Source organism: Epinephelus fuscoguttatus, linkage group LG20 (genome assembly GCF_011397635.1).
Source record: "Epinephelus fuscoguttatus linkage group LG20, E.fuscoguttatus.final_Chr_v1".
Lineage (NCBI taxonomy): Eukaryota > Metazoa > Chordata > Actinopteri > Perciformes > Serranidae > Epinephelus > Epinephelus fuscoguttatus.
Genome location: NC_064771.1, coordinates 32,347,184 through 32,366,210, shown reverse-complemented (window position 1 = coordinate 32,366,210; position 19,027 = coordinate 32,347,184). Strand labels below are relative to the sequence as shown.

The 19,027-nt window shown below is 42.0% G+C and overlaps 1 protein-coding gene across 2 annotated transcripts in view; it reads right to left on the bottom strand.

Annotated features, from left to right (window-relative positions):
* The window catches only part of etv4 (ETS variant transcription factor 4), a 54,823-nt gene extending 38,947 nt beyond the window's left edge, over window positions 1-15,876 (bottom strand). Inside the window, exons 1-4 of one of the 2 annotated variants that reach the window (XM_049564445.1) lie at window positions 15,691-15,876; window positions 15,076-15,166; window positions 14,818-14,865; window positions 2,173-2,226 (exon numbers count right to left, since the gene is read on the bottom strand). In XM_049564445.1, coding sequence (XP_049420402.1) covers window positions 2,173-2,226; window positions 14,818-14,865; window positions 15,076-15,166; window positions 15,691-15,747 — 250 coding nt within the window. In that variant the 5' untranslated portion in view covers window positions 15,748-15,876. The remainder of the gene's footprint in view (window positions 1-2,172; window positions 2,227-14,817; window positions 14,866-15,075; window positions 15,167-15,690) is intronic. The other variant, XM_049564444.1, reaches the window with a different exon arrangement.
* Between the last annotated feature and the right edge of the window lie 3,151 nt (window positions 15,877-19,027).

The window sequence follows — 19,027 nt, the reverse complement described above, 5'->3', positions numbered from 1 at the left end:
GCGACTACTACTGTGTGCTCACCTTGTTTCTCTGATCCAAACGTTCAGGAGGTTTTTACCCAACGTGTTCTTGTTCCCAACTCGTCAAATGCTGCTGTTTTTGTCACTGACACACCGACGCAAAAAGGCACCTTTTGCTGTGATAGGACATGCCATCTGTCGGCGTCATTTTTCGCCAGTAAAAAATGTAATATAAAGAGCTGGAAAGTCCGTGTAGAGCAGTCAGGACGGAAGGTGGATGTGTACAACAAACTCTGACTTTCACCCAGGAACCCACTGTTGGCTTCCCTTGTGAATGTTGAGCCATGTTTTTTGCTAAACCTAAACACGTGCTTTTGTTACACATGGAAATAAATGTAAAAATGAGGTGTTTTAATTACGTTGTATTTTGAAAAAGACCGTGCATCGAACGAGCAGAAACTGTACATTTCCAGTGAAATGGAAGTGTAGTTTGAAGAAACACAATGCATGTAACAAGTGTAAATTAACATGGCATCCCTGAACGTCAACAGTAGGACACCTAGCGCATCATATTCAGACATGAAATCCACTGACAGACGGTGATATTTGACGAGTTGGGATGAGAACACATTGTTTTACTGGGAGCCGAATTATCCGCAGAGGTCTCTTCCTCTCCAAAACAACAGACACAGTGATTTAAACCGGTAACAACACTGAATAAAGCAGTTCTGGTTAAAAATCTGGATTTTTCCAATGCTGTTTGCCTCGCAAAAATGTGAATGTTCCTTTCTAGAGCCAGTGTTTGGTTTATCTGTTCTGAGCTACTGTAGAAAGGTGCTGCTCCCTCTGCAGATATAAACAGCTCGTTCTCACAAAAACATTGTGATTCTTATTTTCAGGTGATTTTACACTAAAGAAATCAGACTTCTTATATTATGTTCCATTTCTGCCAGTTAAACCAACTTCATCTGAAACACTGGACCTTTAAAGCTTTTAACAGACCACATATAGAAGCTAGAACAAACACAAAAGATGAATATATTTATAGTCGCTTGTCAACTTCAATTTTCCATAAGTCAAAGCTGAATAGAGATGCTCCAAGTGGACTCTGCGGCTATTGACTGTGACCAGCAGGGACACTGTCTGTCAACGCAGGAGTGTCTCCGCCGCGTATAAGTGAGCTGCCCGTCAAACCGAAGCCCCCGTGACCCTGCAAATCATACCCTGGTTAACCGTTAGCAGAGGCCTGACAGCTGATTGGCTGACAGGTCAGGGGGTTAAGTAGACATGACCCCTGCGTGCCCTGGGGTTCATCTGCACTTCCTGCTCCGCATTGTTGGCCAACAGACAGCGACAATGTTGCACAGGGCATGTGTCACTGAGGGGCAGAACAGTTGTGACTTGGAGTTAAATCACATGATGTTTACACACAAAGGACGCATGGGTTTCACTGAGAGGAAGTGCCTTTGACTGGGACTGAGAGCTGTCACTGTTACTTTGGGGATGAGGTTATTCTTGAAATTCTCTTGCTAACCATTTCAGTGTCAATGCTAAAGATGAGAAGCAGCGCTTTGAATGGGACACGGAAAAAAACTTTGTTTGTAGAGCGACACGTACTTCCACCCAGATCCTGAATCACCATTGTTAAGACACACAACAAGAAAGGGAAACGCATTCAAATAGCCGCTCAGTTGTGCAGCCCAGGAATTTGCTTTTCCATTTTACACCTTCCGATGTGCACAAAGGGCCATCTTTGTACCTGCGCCCTGAATAATTTTTTACTGGTTTCCTGGGCCGTTCCCATTCAGCTTTTCAAAGGCATGCAAATGGATGACGGCGGCACATAACACCGGCATCCAAATGCACTCCATGATGACTGCCTCATTAGGCCTTCTGTTTCTGCATAGCTTTGTCTGCCAAAGAGATTACTGTAACATCAGCGAGTTTACAGTATCCCCACCTAAGCCTCTGGCGGTTTCACAGCCCAGATTTGACCGCTGGTTTCATCCTCGATTTCTCATGACATGCACACTTTAACTGGAATTACACATCCAGGCCAAATCTGAAAGATGTTTGAGACAGTCCATGCACAGCTCTCTATGTTGTACGGATCAATGCCTGATTGAATAAACAATAAAAAAAGATCTGATCTGTGCAATGTATAGTCAGAGAGTCGGACATTCAGAGGACAAAAAAACTGAAAGTACTCACAGTTCTCAGAATGGAAATCAGGAACAAACTGCTCGTCACTGTCAGGAACCTGAGCTGAAATTAGGAAGAGGAAAAGAGCATAAATTCAACATGATTATTACATTTTGTACAAAATATGACCTATTTCCCTCCTGTCCTCTCTCATTCTGTCTCACTTTTTCTCTTTCCTGAAATATGAGTCAGAGCCAGGCTGGGCTTCATTCAATCAACCTTCACTTCATGATTTTTGCAGCATGTCAGCGCTTTGTTCAACTCGTAGATCAATACACAAGAACACGGAGCTCCTGAACGGCATGATGTTAACCTGCCAACATGGCTTCCTCTGACTTAAAGCTGAGAGATTTACGCCAATAAACGACAGACATGTTGACTGTAACTACAATAACAACATCCGACTTTTATATTGGGTGGCTCTCATGTGGGGAGACACATAAGCGTTCAATATGTGATGACTAAAATCAAAAATATAATGATTTTTTAAAGCTCAGTTCATTATTATAAGATGTTATTTCATTCTCTTCCTTTTCACAATACAAGCTTCAGTTTCAGGTAGTTCACCCTTCGCCAAGCCGCATCCTTTGGATGGTCCGTCAAGCTGTCAGAGCTCATGTGGAGCCCACTGTCACCAACTGCACTTCCTGACAGGTCTACAAAATGCATTCGAAGGATATAACCAGGATGTCAAAGTGTAAAATGAACCACTACGTCACCTGGAGACTGACAAAGGACATTAAAATGAAGGAGCAACCAATGACTGTTGGTGCAAACTGATCCTGTAAAGCAGGGTAAGTCTTCATTCACACAGCAAAATCAGCATGTGTATACATTCAGTAGAACGTCAGTACCTTGTTCAGCATACTGTCCAACATATAGTCCCTTCCCATCTGAGTATCACTATAACACGTCCCCCAGGCACTACATTTAACCATGACTGGCTCGAAATCCACAAAACCAGCCAGGAAATTAAAAGAAAAACTGAAACAACTGCAGGAGAGCCCGTGGAGCACAGCCATACAGTTTGCAAACCCTGCGCCAGAGTTGGCCGATGCTACAATATGACTGGCTGGTCTGTGTTTGAGGGCTGGACGTAGTGAAAGGTCAGTTTTTCAATCGTAAATATCCTTTTTCTATGTGTGTCTACATTTAATTTTCCCCCAGTCACCATTTTATTTCACAATTCATTACAAAATCATTGTCTGTGAGGCTGCTTTCAGACCTAGAGTCGTCTCCTTTGGTCTGAATCAGGGACGAATTTTATTACAAAGTTGTATAATTGCCTAGAGTTGGTTCCTTTTCTCAGGGCAGCATTTAAAATCAGACCAATTCAAATGTCTTACATGAGAAAGCTGCTCTTGATTAGTCAGAATTTCCATGTGGGAAAAATCCAGGAAGTAAACCAAAATGTCACAATGGAGGGACAACTACGCAGGTTGATTCTAGCACTGCTCATCGTGGACTATATTGCTATATGACAATGTGTCATGTGACTGCAGTTGGTTCAGATCAAGGTCGGAACACATTCTCACCACAAACAAACCGCATCAGAGTTCGTTTGTAACTAACGGTTGTTTCAGTGCACACCCAAGTGTGATTGCTGTGTTCACACCTGCCCAAACGAACTGCACTTAGGGGGCAAACGAACTTGAGTTTGATTGAATCGAATCAATCAGGGCAGATGTGAAAGCACCCTAAATCGACACAAAGAGGGCAAAGTCACTTCAGTCAGTATAGGTAGATAGGTCAAGTAGTTGGCTTCCACCTCTATTAATACATCCTATCCAAGCTGCCCAGTCGCCAGAAGAAAATGTTGGCATTGTACGTCTCTGTAAACCATAGATATGTTTCCTACATATCACATCACTGTTTGTAAAGTGATGTAGTTCTGATCACATGCATACAAGCAGACTTTGTCATCGGGGGGAGGAAGGGATCGTTTGAGACCTGGGTGCCAAGCAGCCGATCACTATTCAATATTTGTGAAGAGTGGGTATATTTTAATAACACGTCGTGACATTTCCATCTGTGGTTGTGGCGACAAAGGCAGATATTTTAAGCCAACACATGATCTTTTCCTAACAAGAACCAAGTGGTTTTGTGCCTAACCGTAACCACACATTACCACAGTACTGTCTCAACAAAAAGTTGGAATTTCAAACGTAAAGAAACATAAAGTTTCAACATAACTGCTACATATGAAACATACAAATGTAAAATATCCGTGATAACGGCAACACTTATTTTGGCTACTAGATTGATTGAAGACATGTAAATACTTCCACGACTCCACAAACTAGTCAGACATTTGTAAACCAACGATCAAGTTTTTGCAACCAGCTGTTAACCCGTTTCTTTGTAGAAATGCAGACAGACTGGCTCTTCTGGCTAAACAAGCTGTGTGACAAACCAGCTTTTCAGATTCACCTTTTCCCAAAGTCTTGGGGACCGTCACTGTCTCACATTTTAAAGGCAGTCTGGATTTCATCAGCTGCGTAGATGAGGAATCGCTCTCACAGTCAAACCAGAGGCGGATAGAGAACAAGCAAACCAGACTAAAATCAAGAGAGGAATTGGGGAAGTGAAACGAGAGCATGTTAAGGTTAAAGCCTCTTAGCTCAGCGGTGATTTAGTGTGCTTTCTAACGTCACACTAAGATTTGATCACACCACTTTTCCTGTTAAGAAATAGCTCATTTATCGACCTTTATCATATTGGCTGCAACACTGTGATGCATCAAAGTAAGTGTCGCAGGCAGCCTACAATCATTTGACGAGTCAATGCAATGATATGGTATGTGCGATCTGATCTATAATTACTGGCAGTGGTGTACAGTTTCAGTGGCCCTGATGAGACGCTCTGATAATGAATCTCATTTAGGATCTAACTGAAAAAAAGCATGATCAGTGATGCCAGGCCCAGGTGCAGCAGAGCTCGACAAACACTATTGTACAGGTTTTATTTAGGAATCCAAACCCATTCACAATTGTCCTTTTGGAGATTTGGACGTTGAGTCACACAAGCAGATTAGAAAAGCCCAAATTGTTTGACTGCCAACACCCTACGAGGGGTGAGGAGGTCAAATTCACCCACTTAACCATGAGCACACTGGTATTTTATTCAACCATCCCTGAAGTAATGATCAAACTCTAAACATAGAGCAGAACCAACCTTTTAATCTGGCTCCACTCCAGCTACACAAGTTTTTTTTGAAGTGTTTTCCATTGCTTGGGCCTCACACTTACGTCATGGTACAAGCTAACTGGTAGGGAAAAGTTGATGGCTATCATTAAATATCATGCACTCAATCAGGGGCGTAATGGGCTACAAAACAAAGTGGTACCATGTTGGGAGTACTTTAGCACCACTGGCTCACTAAATATGGACAAAGGTACATAACAATGGTATTTCCTTGTATATGTATGTGTATTTTTTCCTTAAAATTACACATTTACATGAGTGGTGGAACGTAATTTACTCGAGTGCTATACTTAATTACAAATTTGTGGTTTTTTTAGTTGAGTATTTTCTTATAATGCTACTTTCTATTTGACTACATTTCAGAGGGAAATACTACTTTTACCTTCACCACAATCACCTGACTGCATTAGTTGCTCAACATATCAGATTTTTTTCAAACAGAACATATGAAAATGTACAGCTGAAAAAAATGAGTCAATCGACAGAAAATTAATTGGCAACCAGTGTTGGTACTGAGCTTGTGGTGCCAAAAAAAAATACATTTGAAAAACTCAACAGCAATGTCTCTTTCCAGAAATCATGACCTGGTTTCTCAAGATAATCCACAGACCTTCTTAAGGCCCTGACACACCAAGTCGACGGTCGGCCGTCGACCAAAGTTGGGCCGTCGCTGAGTGTCTGTCGGCCTAGTTTTTGCGGTGTGTCCTGCACCGTTGGCGGCTTTTCGGTCGTTTGAGCACGTCGAATCGGCGGCGGAGCTTATCGGTGAGAGAGATCACTCTGATTGGCTGTTCAGGTTTTATTTCCTCGCTCCTGTAGCGAGTGAATCTGCCTGTAGTGAAACCGGGCTAACCGGTGCTTCCTCCTCAGGCTCCACTTCACTCAGCTGCCCGACAGATCCGCTGCTTCTTCCCACTTTAACCTGAATAACAAACCGGCGCCAGCTGAGAGCGGCTAGCAGAACGTTAGCCGCAGCATGACGGGAGGGAAGCACAGCCAGTTAGCCTCTGCTAGCCTCCCAGTTAGCCCCAGCTCTCCGTTTGGATCCAGCCGGAGCACCGAGCCCTGGTTTGTTATTCAGGTTAAAGTGGGAAGAAGCAGCAGGAAACCCCTCGGCTGACAGGATGTACCACTCTCTCACTCCGCTCTCTCTCACGCATGCGCAGAACGTACGTGCCACTTGGCCGTCGCATGTAGTCCTTGTAGTGTGTTCAAATGCAACTGACACAGGACGACGTGAGGCGTCATAGAAGACACAACAGTTGGCTTTCGTCGCCGCTAGTTCTTTGATGTCCGTTTGGTGTGTCAGCACCTTTATGAGCAGTTTCTTGTAGGAACTATTTTCTACCTACCAAACTACAACTGTCAACTGTATCACTGCGCAGAAGGGAGTGTGCATCTACTCATGGGCGAGAGGTTGTGAAAGCACGAGATATAAACTTTAAAGGCGTCCTCTTTGGCTGAACTTTAACCTTAACTAGCTCAAATCAAATCAAATCAACTTTATTTATATGGCACTTTTCATACAACAGTAACACAAAGTGCCTCACAGTGGTTAAAAACAACAAAGATCCAAAACAGAAAACAAAAAGAAAAGAGAAAACCCAACCCTCCCACCCCACATAGAGATACGTAAATATACATATACGCACACACACACACACACACACACACACACAAGCTATCACTAAAGAGACATGGCCTAGTGGTGCTAGGTGAGCCAACAGTAGAGGCATGCTTACGTCTACATGGTGATACAGTTCAGCTCGTTCTCATTCCCAGGTCTGACGTTGATGCTTTGTCATGCCCACTGACATGTGATATAGATACCTTTAGTGCCTTTACGAGACGCACCAGGCTTTCAACTAAATCTAGTGTAAACCACTTTGTGCAATACTTGATACTGAGAGCAACTGAGTCTGCGTAGGGCGGGAGGGAGTGGAGGTGGATGGGTCAAACGGAACCAGACTTTCACCCAGGAGACTACAGTTTGTGTCCTGCGTGAAACCAGAGGTCACCGTTGTTTTAACGTAATGTTACGTGATTTCCGTACAGTCCTAAGGCATTGACAACACTTTACAATACAAAACAAATACGCTTATTTTAACCCAAAACAATCTTTTTCTCCAAAATAAACCAAGTAGTTTTGTTGCCTAAACCTAAACGCAGTTGTTCCACAACATCAACCACATTTATCAAAGTGCTGTTCCTTACATAGAGATGCTAAAGGGTGCCCTGTGCGTCACTTTTAGATGCCCAAAGCGTCAGTATTTGATGACCTGGGAGTGAGAGCAGGTGATACATTTGGTGGGTGTAGTTTGGTAGAAAGAAAATAGTTCCTACATGAAACTGCTCACAACAAGGTCTGCGGATTATCTTGAGTAACCTGATCATCATTTCTGAAAAGAGACATTGCTGTTGAGTTTTTTAAACATATTTTTTGGCGCTTTGAGCACCACAAGCTGAGTGCCATCTAGTTCCATTATATTGGAGAGAAGGCAGACATCTCTACAGCCGATATCTCCAACACTCTGCACTAGCACTACAGGTAAGAGGAAAAGATATCTTAGATTTTTTTTGGACAACTGTCTCTAATAGTACATTTTCCTGATTATACTTGCATACTTTTACTTAAATAACAATGTCAGTGCAGGAGTATTTTTATATCAGGATTAGCACTAGTACTTACTTGAGTAAAAGCTCTGAATACTTCCTTTGCTGCTGAAGGGACGTGACTGTGACCTCACCCCACAACCTAAATCAGACCCAGCGTTCAACCTCAGCAGCCTCTTCCCTCTCACTTCATCCACCATTACGGTTTACAGACAATGATGCACAACACAGAGACCAAAACTCCAGAGACAGAGAGAGCGAGAGGACAAAAAGAGGAAATAAGAAATCCAAATCCACTTTCTTGTCGTCACACTCCTCCTTCCTGTGCAGAGGAAACCGGATGATGGCATTTTGGAGCATGTTCAGATAAATGACATTGATTTCTTATACAATGCCGCATCCTGTGGCCTACTATACCATAATAATATTACCCCCTTTTAACTTTTCAGTCTGTCGCCCTCGGGGGGGCAGAAATGAAGCTGCTGCATGAGACAGAGCAGGGGCTGATATTTAGTTCTGCAGATCCAGCAATCAATCATATCCACTAGTTTCAACATGTCCAAAACGGAACATGCTGGACCTCGTAAAGAGGCAGGAGAAAAGACACATGGATGATGAGCATCAGACATTATCGTAACCCCGGAGTGTGTGCGCTTGTGTCTGTGCACCTTCCTGTGTGTGTGTGTGTGTGTGTGTGTGCATGTGTATCTGATTTGTTTCCAGGAACACCTCATCAGGGGCTTTGAGATGCAAGTCAGCACAAGAAGGAAAGTGTGTTTATACGAGCACAGACGCATGTTCGTTCCCCCCGATGCTTCCAGGCACCTTGAATGACTTTTTTTTTTTCTCTCAGTGGGAGATCCTGGGCGGAGCCAAGCCGCCTCAGCCACATAAACCTAAAGGCCAGAGTGAGACAAGATGTGACAAGCTCCTGAACTCTTGCCATTCAGCGCTTCACCCTTTCTGTCTCTCTCTTGCTTCCGCTCTCCTTTGGCAGGGGAAAAAAAAAACCTCCCTGCAGCTACCCAGCTTTTACAATCTTGGTGAATCCCTCACAACTGCAATCAGTCATGATAAGGTCTTTAATTAATGCAACAGGAAAGGAGAGGTCTTAGCCGGGGAAGCTGAAAACAAGCCAGTACTTAGGGTTAAATAACACTTTGATAAAGTTACACTTCCATCTTTCTGTCCTGCTTTTTGTCTCTGTGACTCGACAATAAGTTACCACCCAAAATGTACGTAAAATAATGTCTCCGTTGAAAAGCAGCTCACCAAAACTACAGAAAAACATACTCAGTCATGCTGATGGTTTTGGGTTTATCTGCTCAGGTTTTAATATCTGTCAAGGGTTTCTACAGCTCAATGCAAGTTAGATTTAAGACTTTTTAAAATGTTAATCAGAATTAAATTTAAGACGTGTTTTACAGTAACCAAAACTGAAAGTTGAATCTTGGGTCAACACACAGTTTTTGCTGAATTTCCTCTTCAACGTCATCCAGGCTTTAGTCACAGGTAGTGCAGCTATTAATCACGGACACACAGTATCTGTATAATCCCTTTGAACTCTGTCACTTTTTGCTTTTTATTGCTGCTTCTGAATCTTGAGCTGCTGTTATCTGTGAATTTCTTCGGTGTGGGATTAAGACTTATCTTATTTTATTTTATCTAATTTCTTCTTTCCTTCGCTTATTTTATCTTACCTTATTTCTTATTAGCTAATCTTATATCATCACATTTCTTCTTTCCTTTCCTGTTCTTTCCTTATTTTATCTTACCTTGTTTTTTCTTATCTTATCTTATTTCATTTCTTCTTTCCTTTCCTTTCTTTATCTTTTCTTATTTCTTCTTTCCTTATCTTATCTTATCTTATTCGACATGACTCCTGATGCGTGACATTAAAAGACATTCAGTAAATCATTTAAGAAAAATAGTTGTTACCAAATATTTTAAGATTTTAAAATGCAACGCCAGAAAAAAACAATTAATAAAATCTTACTTCCCATGTCCCACTCAGCATTTTTTAAGATTTTTAAGAGATTAATTTAAGACATTTTAATCCCAGTTAAAACCTTGAATTAAGATTAATGAATTCAATGTCTTAAAAGATTTTTTTAAGGATCTGTAGGAACCCTGTCAGTCTCTGTGACTTCTGATGTCATCTCAATACAACGGTGGTGAATGGTGTGTGGTACTTTAATGACAAATTACATCATTTGATTTTTAAAAATTTACAGCAAACTCTCTTTCCAGAAACGGTGTGCTTGCTATTTTAACCCATTTGTGCCAAAAAAATGTTGAATTTTTCTTCGGTAAAAGTGTTCTCTGGGCTCGCCTGAGCACAGATCCAAATTAAAAACAATAATAATAATAAATAATAATAATAATAATAAAATAAACCTCAAACTGGTGCTACATACTACACTTAGTTACACTTACTTTTTCTTTACCTTTCATTACAACACAGTCTCCCAGAGATGCGTGAAATGGACAAAAAGGCATTACATAGTAGTAAAATTACATGCTGGCAACACAGAAAGATGCCAATGCAAAGTCTATTACAAACAGTCGCAGTCGGGTTATGTTGAAGGAAAGCAAACCATTAGCATTGGCTCTCAGATTTTTTGTGCTAAGGACACTAAACCGGTGCACATTAGATCATGGACGCTTATTTGATCAAATTTTAAAACAAACTAAATTATCTGTATCTGCACTCTGAATGGGTGGGGTTTAAATAAAAGCAGGTGGGGCCGATTCAGAATTTGTTTTTATAGTCTGAAATTGACACAGGTTGATCACAAGTTGCTATATTGATGGATTAGAAAACTATTTACAGAGCAGTCTCGCAGCTATGATTTTTCTCACGTACATATACAGTAGACACATTTACTCAGGATACTCGTTTCTTGCAAGTATTTGGCTCAACTCTATATGAAAATTCCTTCATCACAATGACTTTTAGTTTCCCACAGGACACAAACAACGTTCTCCCTATTAAAAGTCCACGTTTTTTTGACCCATTCGCTTCCCCTTCCAGCTGCCCTACATAGACTCTCTCATTCTTTTATACTTAATTCATGTGTCCACTGTGTAAAAAAAAAAACCTCACTGACTTTGCCTTGCCTTTGTTTTGTGTTGCCAGTGTGTAATTTTAACACATTTGGTGCCCACTGTCATGTAGGTTGTGTCCATTTCATGTATTTCTGTGAGACCTGGCTGCTCACTTGAGTATGAAAGGAAAATGGCTGCACAATCAAGTATTTCGTATCTGTGAACCCATTACAAGCTGAATAACAAAAACATGCACACATACAGTTTTAAAAAAAATTCATATAGAAGACATTTAATAAGCACAATGTTAGCATTTCTCCACCGTTTTCCAAACTTTGACTTCTGATAAAAAGAGCTTTCATGTCATCTAAAATGTCCTGTTCGCCACTAATCCAAATTATGTCTGTTCCAGATTTCAAGACTTAAGAACAATCAGTACAAACGTTGTGGAATTTTCCCTGATCATACTAAATATAGACTTTGGGAACAAGTCGGTTAAATCAAATCATTCACAGGACTCGTCAGCAGTTTTTACAGGAACCCTTTCTTTGGTTGAAACTACTTCCAGTGAAACTGATCACAATGATTTCTGTTATTCGCAGTAACCAGTGTTTCTGATTAAGTTTTCTCAAAGTTTAAAGCAACACAAACTGAATTCTGTCTCCGTTGTCGTGAGCTGGGGGTTAAAATATCAGAAGCTGATGGGCAAATTAAACAAGAATCATCCTAAAGACTGTATACCACTGCAGGATAGGTGCGAAACTCCGAACCTTTAAGGGTGGCCTTTACAGTGAAATCTGTGAATACAAATAGGCTCTGACTTTAAAGCAACACCCATTGTTGCAGTTTTATGGGCCCTGGCTCTTTGTGTGTGTGAGACGCTGGTGTGAAGTGAACTTGCTGGTTTTTGACGCTGCATGAGAAAAGGTGAGAAAGCTGACGTGGATCCTTCATTGTTTCCCATAAACAGAGGCAGGCCGGGAGTGGGCTCTATTTAAATGTCTGGATCAAGACAGACGCGAGCGCTTCCACAGTGTCTCTGACTGGAACTGCCCCGTTTCCCCTCGTCTGATCTGATCTGCTGTTTACTGTGACTCACAGTCAACACCAGGACTCCTCTCATTTTCATTTTAAAGTGACTTAATAATTCTAACACATATGAGAAACTGCTTTTTCAGTTCTGCTTTATCACCACCCAGAAACTGCAAACTTGATTCATAACAGAAGCATTTACATAGAATATACAATCTGCCGTTACTCAACCGAGCTGTACGCAACATTCAGAGTGCATCTATGATTCAGAGTAAGTCAGGATCAAGGGTGTAAGTTTCATTTAAGCACTCTGGGACACACACACACACACACACACACACACACACACACACACACTAAACAGAGAGTTTGGGGTACTCCGTCAGAAAATTCTGAGCATCAAACAAGTTTTATGCACCAATTCATGGTGGAAACATTTTTTATTTTGTCAAAATAAAAGTCTGCTACTTTCATGTTTTTAAAAAGGGGGTGGGGGACGAAGTTATATATCCTAAATATTGCAGAGGGACGTTTCCCCTGCATACACACAAATCTAAACCTATGGAGCAGGATTGTTTTCACATGGCTGTCAACATGTAGCCAAGTCGGTGGCTAACAGCTAACAGTGCTAACCCACTAAACAGCACTAACAACAGCAACAGTGTTGACGGAGCTGACGGTGTTAACCAGGGGGAAACAAGAAGGCCAGAGCAATGATTCCATGATGATGCCGTCCTAATATCAGCAGTAACCACAGTTAGCAAGTGGGACACACACACATAGGGACTCACAGGCGCTAACACGCATTACTCCACTATATCTTTACAAAGTTTGCTTTTACAGGCTGTTACTGTTCTGAATCTCGCGTACAGATCTTTTAAACCAGTGGTTCCCAACTGGTGGGTCGCAGGTCCATTCTGAATGGACCGCAAGCGACTCGCGAAACTGTCAAGTTTGTATAAAACACACTTTATTTTGAAGTACAGTGAATTTCCAGCACAGAGCTTTTAATTTTGAGTTCCATGTCCTTCTGCAGAGTGAGTAAACTAGCTCGACGACATGGTTAAACACATGTATGACACACAATATGTCAAACTGTGTGGACCTTCAACTAATGATTAAGGAGAAATCTGGTCCCCGTGGCTGGACCAGTTGGGAACCACTGGTTAAAAGACTGCCTCTAGACATTTAACAAATACTCAGCTCAAAATAATTACTCATGTTTGATTTGGTTTTTCCACCCAAAACAAAAAAATTGCGTCTACAAATTCACCTCAAAGTGCAAGATGTCCTCTACTACACAGAAAAGTCGCTCACTGGGCTGTGATTGGATTCAACACTAGTTGTGATGTCACAAAATCACATTAACTCACACTTAGGGCTCATTTATGCTCAATGACTGATACGTACTCTGCATTTACTTATTCCTCATTTGTGCATGTTTCTGAGAGCTTACAGATACGGAAAAAAAATGGGGCAGTACCACCAGAGATCGTGGGGTCAGTTTAGTGTAGTTCAAGCAAGATTTGACTGTAGCAGACGACAATGACATTTTAAAAATGGCGTAATGGAACGAATCAGTGATATGGTGACAAGAATTCTTTGTCCACATGTGGCGAAGTATTTCGTGACCTCACAACAAAGTTGGCGCTGTTACATTTTAATGAACTCCTCCTCTTAAGCTGACATTTGACTCTGCCCTCTAGTGCCATCTAATGGCTGGATTTACGCCAACATAAAAAAGGCCTGGAACTATACGGCAGTGACGTTTACGATTGAAACAGACAAATCTCTTTGCAGGTTTAAGTGCACAGATATTTTTTCTCCCTTCAGCAGATAAGAGTAAAAACAATGCCTCATTCTGCACAGAGACGCTCAAACATCCACACGGCAACAAGCAACTTTAAACAGGATTTATCTGGTTGATGTGGGTCACATTAAATGTCCAAAAAAAAGCAGCACTTCCCTTTAAACCTTCACATCAAAGCACATCAAAGCAACTGACACAACAAAATTCACACCTCGTGGTGCAGTTCTCATTTTTACTTGCAGCTTTAAGCACATTTGGACCCCACTGTCCTGCCACTGTCGCTGGGCTCCAAAAACAGACACAATGACTCACGGCTTGTGTTGTTTTCCCCTCTCCTGACATGCTGTATAATTACTCTATTAGGGCTCACATCATCAGTGCACTTATTAAGTCTACTGGCTGACAATTGCCTCTGGCCGGGCCTCATTTCATCGCTATGTGCCTTTGAGTGACACAAGCCAAATAGCCTGTTTGTTTGCGTTGGCCGCTGGCTGGCACGCATGCTACATGCCAACATGGCCAAAATAGGACATGCTCAAAGCTAATAATGTCCCGTCTGTGTTCTCTCAGGCCTCTCTTTTTTTTTGTGGTGTTGCATGGTTTATGAGCATGTGTGTTGCATCAGACAGTTTGGGACAGCAGCTAAAGTAAAGAGGTCATCTTTTTCAGCAAAGTTTTAGGAAAGTGTTTAAATAAAAGTGAATTAATGAGAGTCTGTTTCAGCACTGTTGGACTGACAGAAAACCCAGTGTGTCCTCGCTGAATTTGTGACAGTGGAAAGCAGCAAAGAGCTTAATAAAACAGAAAGGAATAGTCATTTTAAGGCTTCAGTGTCCTCAAATCTTTCCAGGCAGACACATCATCAAACCCCATGACTGTCATTAATGAAGGAAACATCACAGGAAAGTACAAATTAAGAGGAAAAACAGCCTGTGGGCAAATCTCACCTTCTGTGAGCCATGTCTCCTGGAGTTGGCTTAAATCCTGGAAGAGGTCTGAACAGAAAGATAAAAAAGAAAAGCGTGAATAATCAGCTCGCTGCAGGATGACAAGCCACCACCAACATTTGTCTTTTCCTCCTGATATTTAAAGGCACTAACTAAGCCTCAGACTGATTCTGCCTTGGGGTTGTTTAAAACCATGATGTCAACATGCGTCATGTAAAGAGACCAGAGGCCAAAAATTGTGGACTTCCACTACTTTACCTTCAGATTCCTGAGGGGGTAATTCTGTGTCCATGTATTTCCTTTTCGCTGCCATCAACAGTCTATTTAGGGGCCCATTGCCATGCGACTTCTGCAAAACCCATAGATGTGAACAGAGGAGTGAGAAACAGAGTCCAGCAGGGCACATCAGTGTCAAAATGTTTAATGTGGCGTGCGTAAAGTGAAGCCAACACTTGGATGCGTTTCACAAAAAATAACAACATCACTAATAATCATTTCTATTGAGCTGAGGTGAACACGCAGCTCCTCAGAAAACAACACATTTCTCAGCAGTGGAGGCAAAGTGGGAAAAACAAACGCGCTGTTTGCGTCTGAAGAAAGTGACCATTTGGCACACACTGACACGCTAAATATCCCACTGAACAAACCCGCTGACAAACACCACTAAATGCAATGCTTGCTATGCTTAAGTTTGGAGGATTTTATAAAGGTTTAAACGGGGTGAGAAGTAGTTTTCTATCGCAGCTGCTTCAGCCAAAACTCGTGCAAGCAGACGCGAGACGGACGGAGACACAGAGAGATAAAGCCCGGTAGCCGCGTCATTAAAAACAGGCTTTAAAAAACAGGCTCTGAAGTAACAGAAAGAGTACGTACATTTGCTAAAGTGTAAGGCACTTGCTGGTCCAAATATCCATCCATCTTATAATCCATCCGTTAACCGTTTGTGGTCATTTAGGCTGAGTTGAGTGAGATCCACGCAGCCTGCAGGGAGAGGAGGGAGCGCTGCTTGTGAATGGAGCTGCGTGGAGGCTGCATGCATAATGAGCTCCATTCACAAAAAATGCCGAGGGGAAGTGATGGCGAGTGATTACCCAGCGGGCTGCTGCCCTCTTTACAAATCTCTTGTTTTTGTGAGTGTGACAGACAGCCCGTCACGTCACCTAGAAGTTCAGGTAGAGTTAGTTTTACGCACGAAAAAGCGCTTTTTACGCATTTTGTGCGTAATGATGAAGGTTAATTTGGTTTATTTGTGGTGTGTTCTGTTTTAAAAACATGTCAAAGCTTGCATGAGTTATGAGCGATATTTAAAAGCCTGTTTCTCGGGCTTTTTGCCACGTCTGCCCGGATTGCCAGGCTTCTTTGGCTCAAACTGTGACGGGAAACAGATGTGGAGTCACAGCAACATAACCAAACTTCGACGGAAAATAACCAACACATGTATTTAGAGGGAGTTTAAACACCTTTATATTAAAGTGTGTTGACTTTTGGGCGCCAGCTGTGCTGTCATGTTTGTTACAGACTAATTTAAGGAGAATAAGTCGACTTGCTTTTCTCGCTCGGGCCAGACGAGGCTCGTGATTGGTTCATTTCCTCTTTCAAGGGCTCGAATTTCTTGCCTTTGTCCGGTTGAATACACTGACTTATGAATGAAGTCTCGGTTCTCCGCGTGAGCCAATCAGAAGCCTGGTAGACAGGCTCCTAGCAACCGTGGGAGGAGCTTGCGCCGCAGCAGCCAATCATGTCCCGGGCTTTTATACTGGATTTTCCAGTTGTTTTTCATTCACAAAAAGAGGGAGAGGGAAAGTTAGAAAAAAAAAAACTTCCATTCATAAAAACCTGCCCTGGCACGAAAAGTCCTGACATGTTTTTCTTTTTCTGCCCGGACAAACTCAAAGAACCTCGCTTTGTTTACTTCATCTCATGTCTCTAACCTTCTACTTATGACAGGCAGTGATCGCAGCCAGGCAGCAGGAAGTGGCACTACCTCTGCAGGAGCCTTGTACATTAAAATGAGCATAAAAAACCCCACGTAAATCAGCTCAGGAATATGCATTCGTGCATTTTTGTGGTTTGAAGTCTAGGCCACATGAAAACCGCAGGATTTAAAGTTCTCCTCAGGAAGCTTTGTACACAGAATGGTGAAACCATCGCTGCTTATTGAAACTAAACTGCCAAACTGAAGCCACAAAGACTGTTTTTTAAGGAGGAGTTGGCTGCCAGGAGACAGGAAACAAAGTTCTGATGGGATTTGAGTTTTAGTTTCAGTGGTGAATGAGATTCAGAGACAAACACAACACGCAGCTAAAGAGCATTCCTCTCCCTCCTCTCTCCCCCATCGAGATCTGATTCAATCTCCATAACAGGTGATACTGTACATGTTATTTCCTGCCTAATGATATTTAGATGTGAATTTAGATGCACACAACAGGCTATAAATATTACATCAGCCCTGCTCTGTGCAGCCGGCACTGAGCAGAGAGCAGGACAGGCTGGAGGATATTACACAAGTAAACATTACGGTTGTTTAGTTGTTTTTTAACAATCCAAGCCTCTCTGTTAACTCCATGGTAACCATATCGGCTAAAACAGTGGTTCCCAACTAGTGCAAAATTTTGTTTACTACATTTACCTCTTCAACCTCAAAAATATCCTTCAAATGAACCAAGTGGAAGGAGGAAAATCACTTCGGTTGAACTCCACTCTAACCTGTGATATGAGGTTGCAACTGGATGAAGACTTCTATGTAGTATGAACTGAAAGACAAATATAAGGAGTTTGTGGTGAGGGTCAGATTCTGGACATTTTATCTCAGACATTGAAGAAGCAGTGTGTCAGATTTAGTGCCATCTAGTGGTGAGGAATGCTGATTGCAACCAGCTGAAACTTCTCCCGGTTCCAATTCCTTCAGTGTTCATTGTTCAGGAGGTTTTTTTTAACTAGGAGCTGACTTATCCACAAAGACCTCTTCCTCTCCAAAAAGAAACGGACCGGGTGATTAAAAAAAGTGAAACACTGAAAAGGCAGTTTCACATTACAAATCATCGGGTGAAAGTCTGTGCTTGTTGGACCCATTCACCATCCAGCCCACCACAGCTGGACTTTTGCGGTTTTAACTTTTGTTCTTGTGCCGTTGCGTTTCTTCCTGATGCTGCCAAGCGCCGGTAAAGTATAAGGTTTACCAGCTGTGTATCATGCCTATGTTAAATGACACCTTTTTTTTTTGTCTTTGTCTAACACTGCAAGTAACTGCCCCAATTTTGATGACTTTGGAGTGAGACCGGGGTACATGTCACTAGCCCAGCACCCACTAATGTTTGCTCACCTTATTTCTGATCCAGATGATTGGTAGGTTTTTACCATGAGCCAAATTATTTGCAGAGGTCTCCTCCTCTCTAAAACAAACGGACCAGGTGATTAAAACCAATAAAAACACTGAATGAAGCAGTTTCGCATTACAAATCAGTTTTCCACCTATGCTCTTTGGCTAGTCAGAGATGGACTGCTAGCACCTGCCAATGTGTGCTCACATTTTTCTCTGATAAAATAATCAGTGTTTTTTGACGCTATCTTTGCGAAGGGGATGCTAACTAAGGTGACCACTGCCAAAACACAAATGTCCCTATCTAGAGTCAGTGTTTGGTTTGTCCGATCTAGGCTACTCAGGCTCCCACGATCGCAACTCAGCCTTGCAACCAATTTTTTCCCAGTGGCCACTCGTGGTATTACAGCTAACAGTAGCTAGCTTGTTTGTCAATTGTTTGGTCTGTGACATAATAGCTCAACTGGAAAAAAGGTCCAATACTAACAAGTTGAAAGGGGGCATATTGCCACATATCACAGTAGAGTTGGACAGACTTTGGCCAATAAATGAATTTCCTGCCCTTCTTGCACACTGGGACAAGGACAGTAGTCCAATTAAATGGCCTAGCTGAGCTTTAACCGTAGCTTGACTTAACTGTGCATGATTGTGAGCATGTTAGCATATTGACAGCATTTAGACCATTCTCCAGAGCTGTGTATATGTAAACACTTGTTTCTTAAACCGGATACTTTTACTTCTTAAGACCTCTAAATATCTTTCAGATTAAACAGTCAGAGAAAGAAAATTGCTCTTTGGTTTAGCTGCGATGACTTATATCCACACTAAGGGAATAACCTGTCTACTTGTTGAGAAGGTTGGGTGTTGCTATGCTAATGATGCCCTCCATTT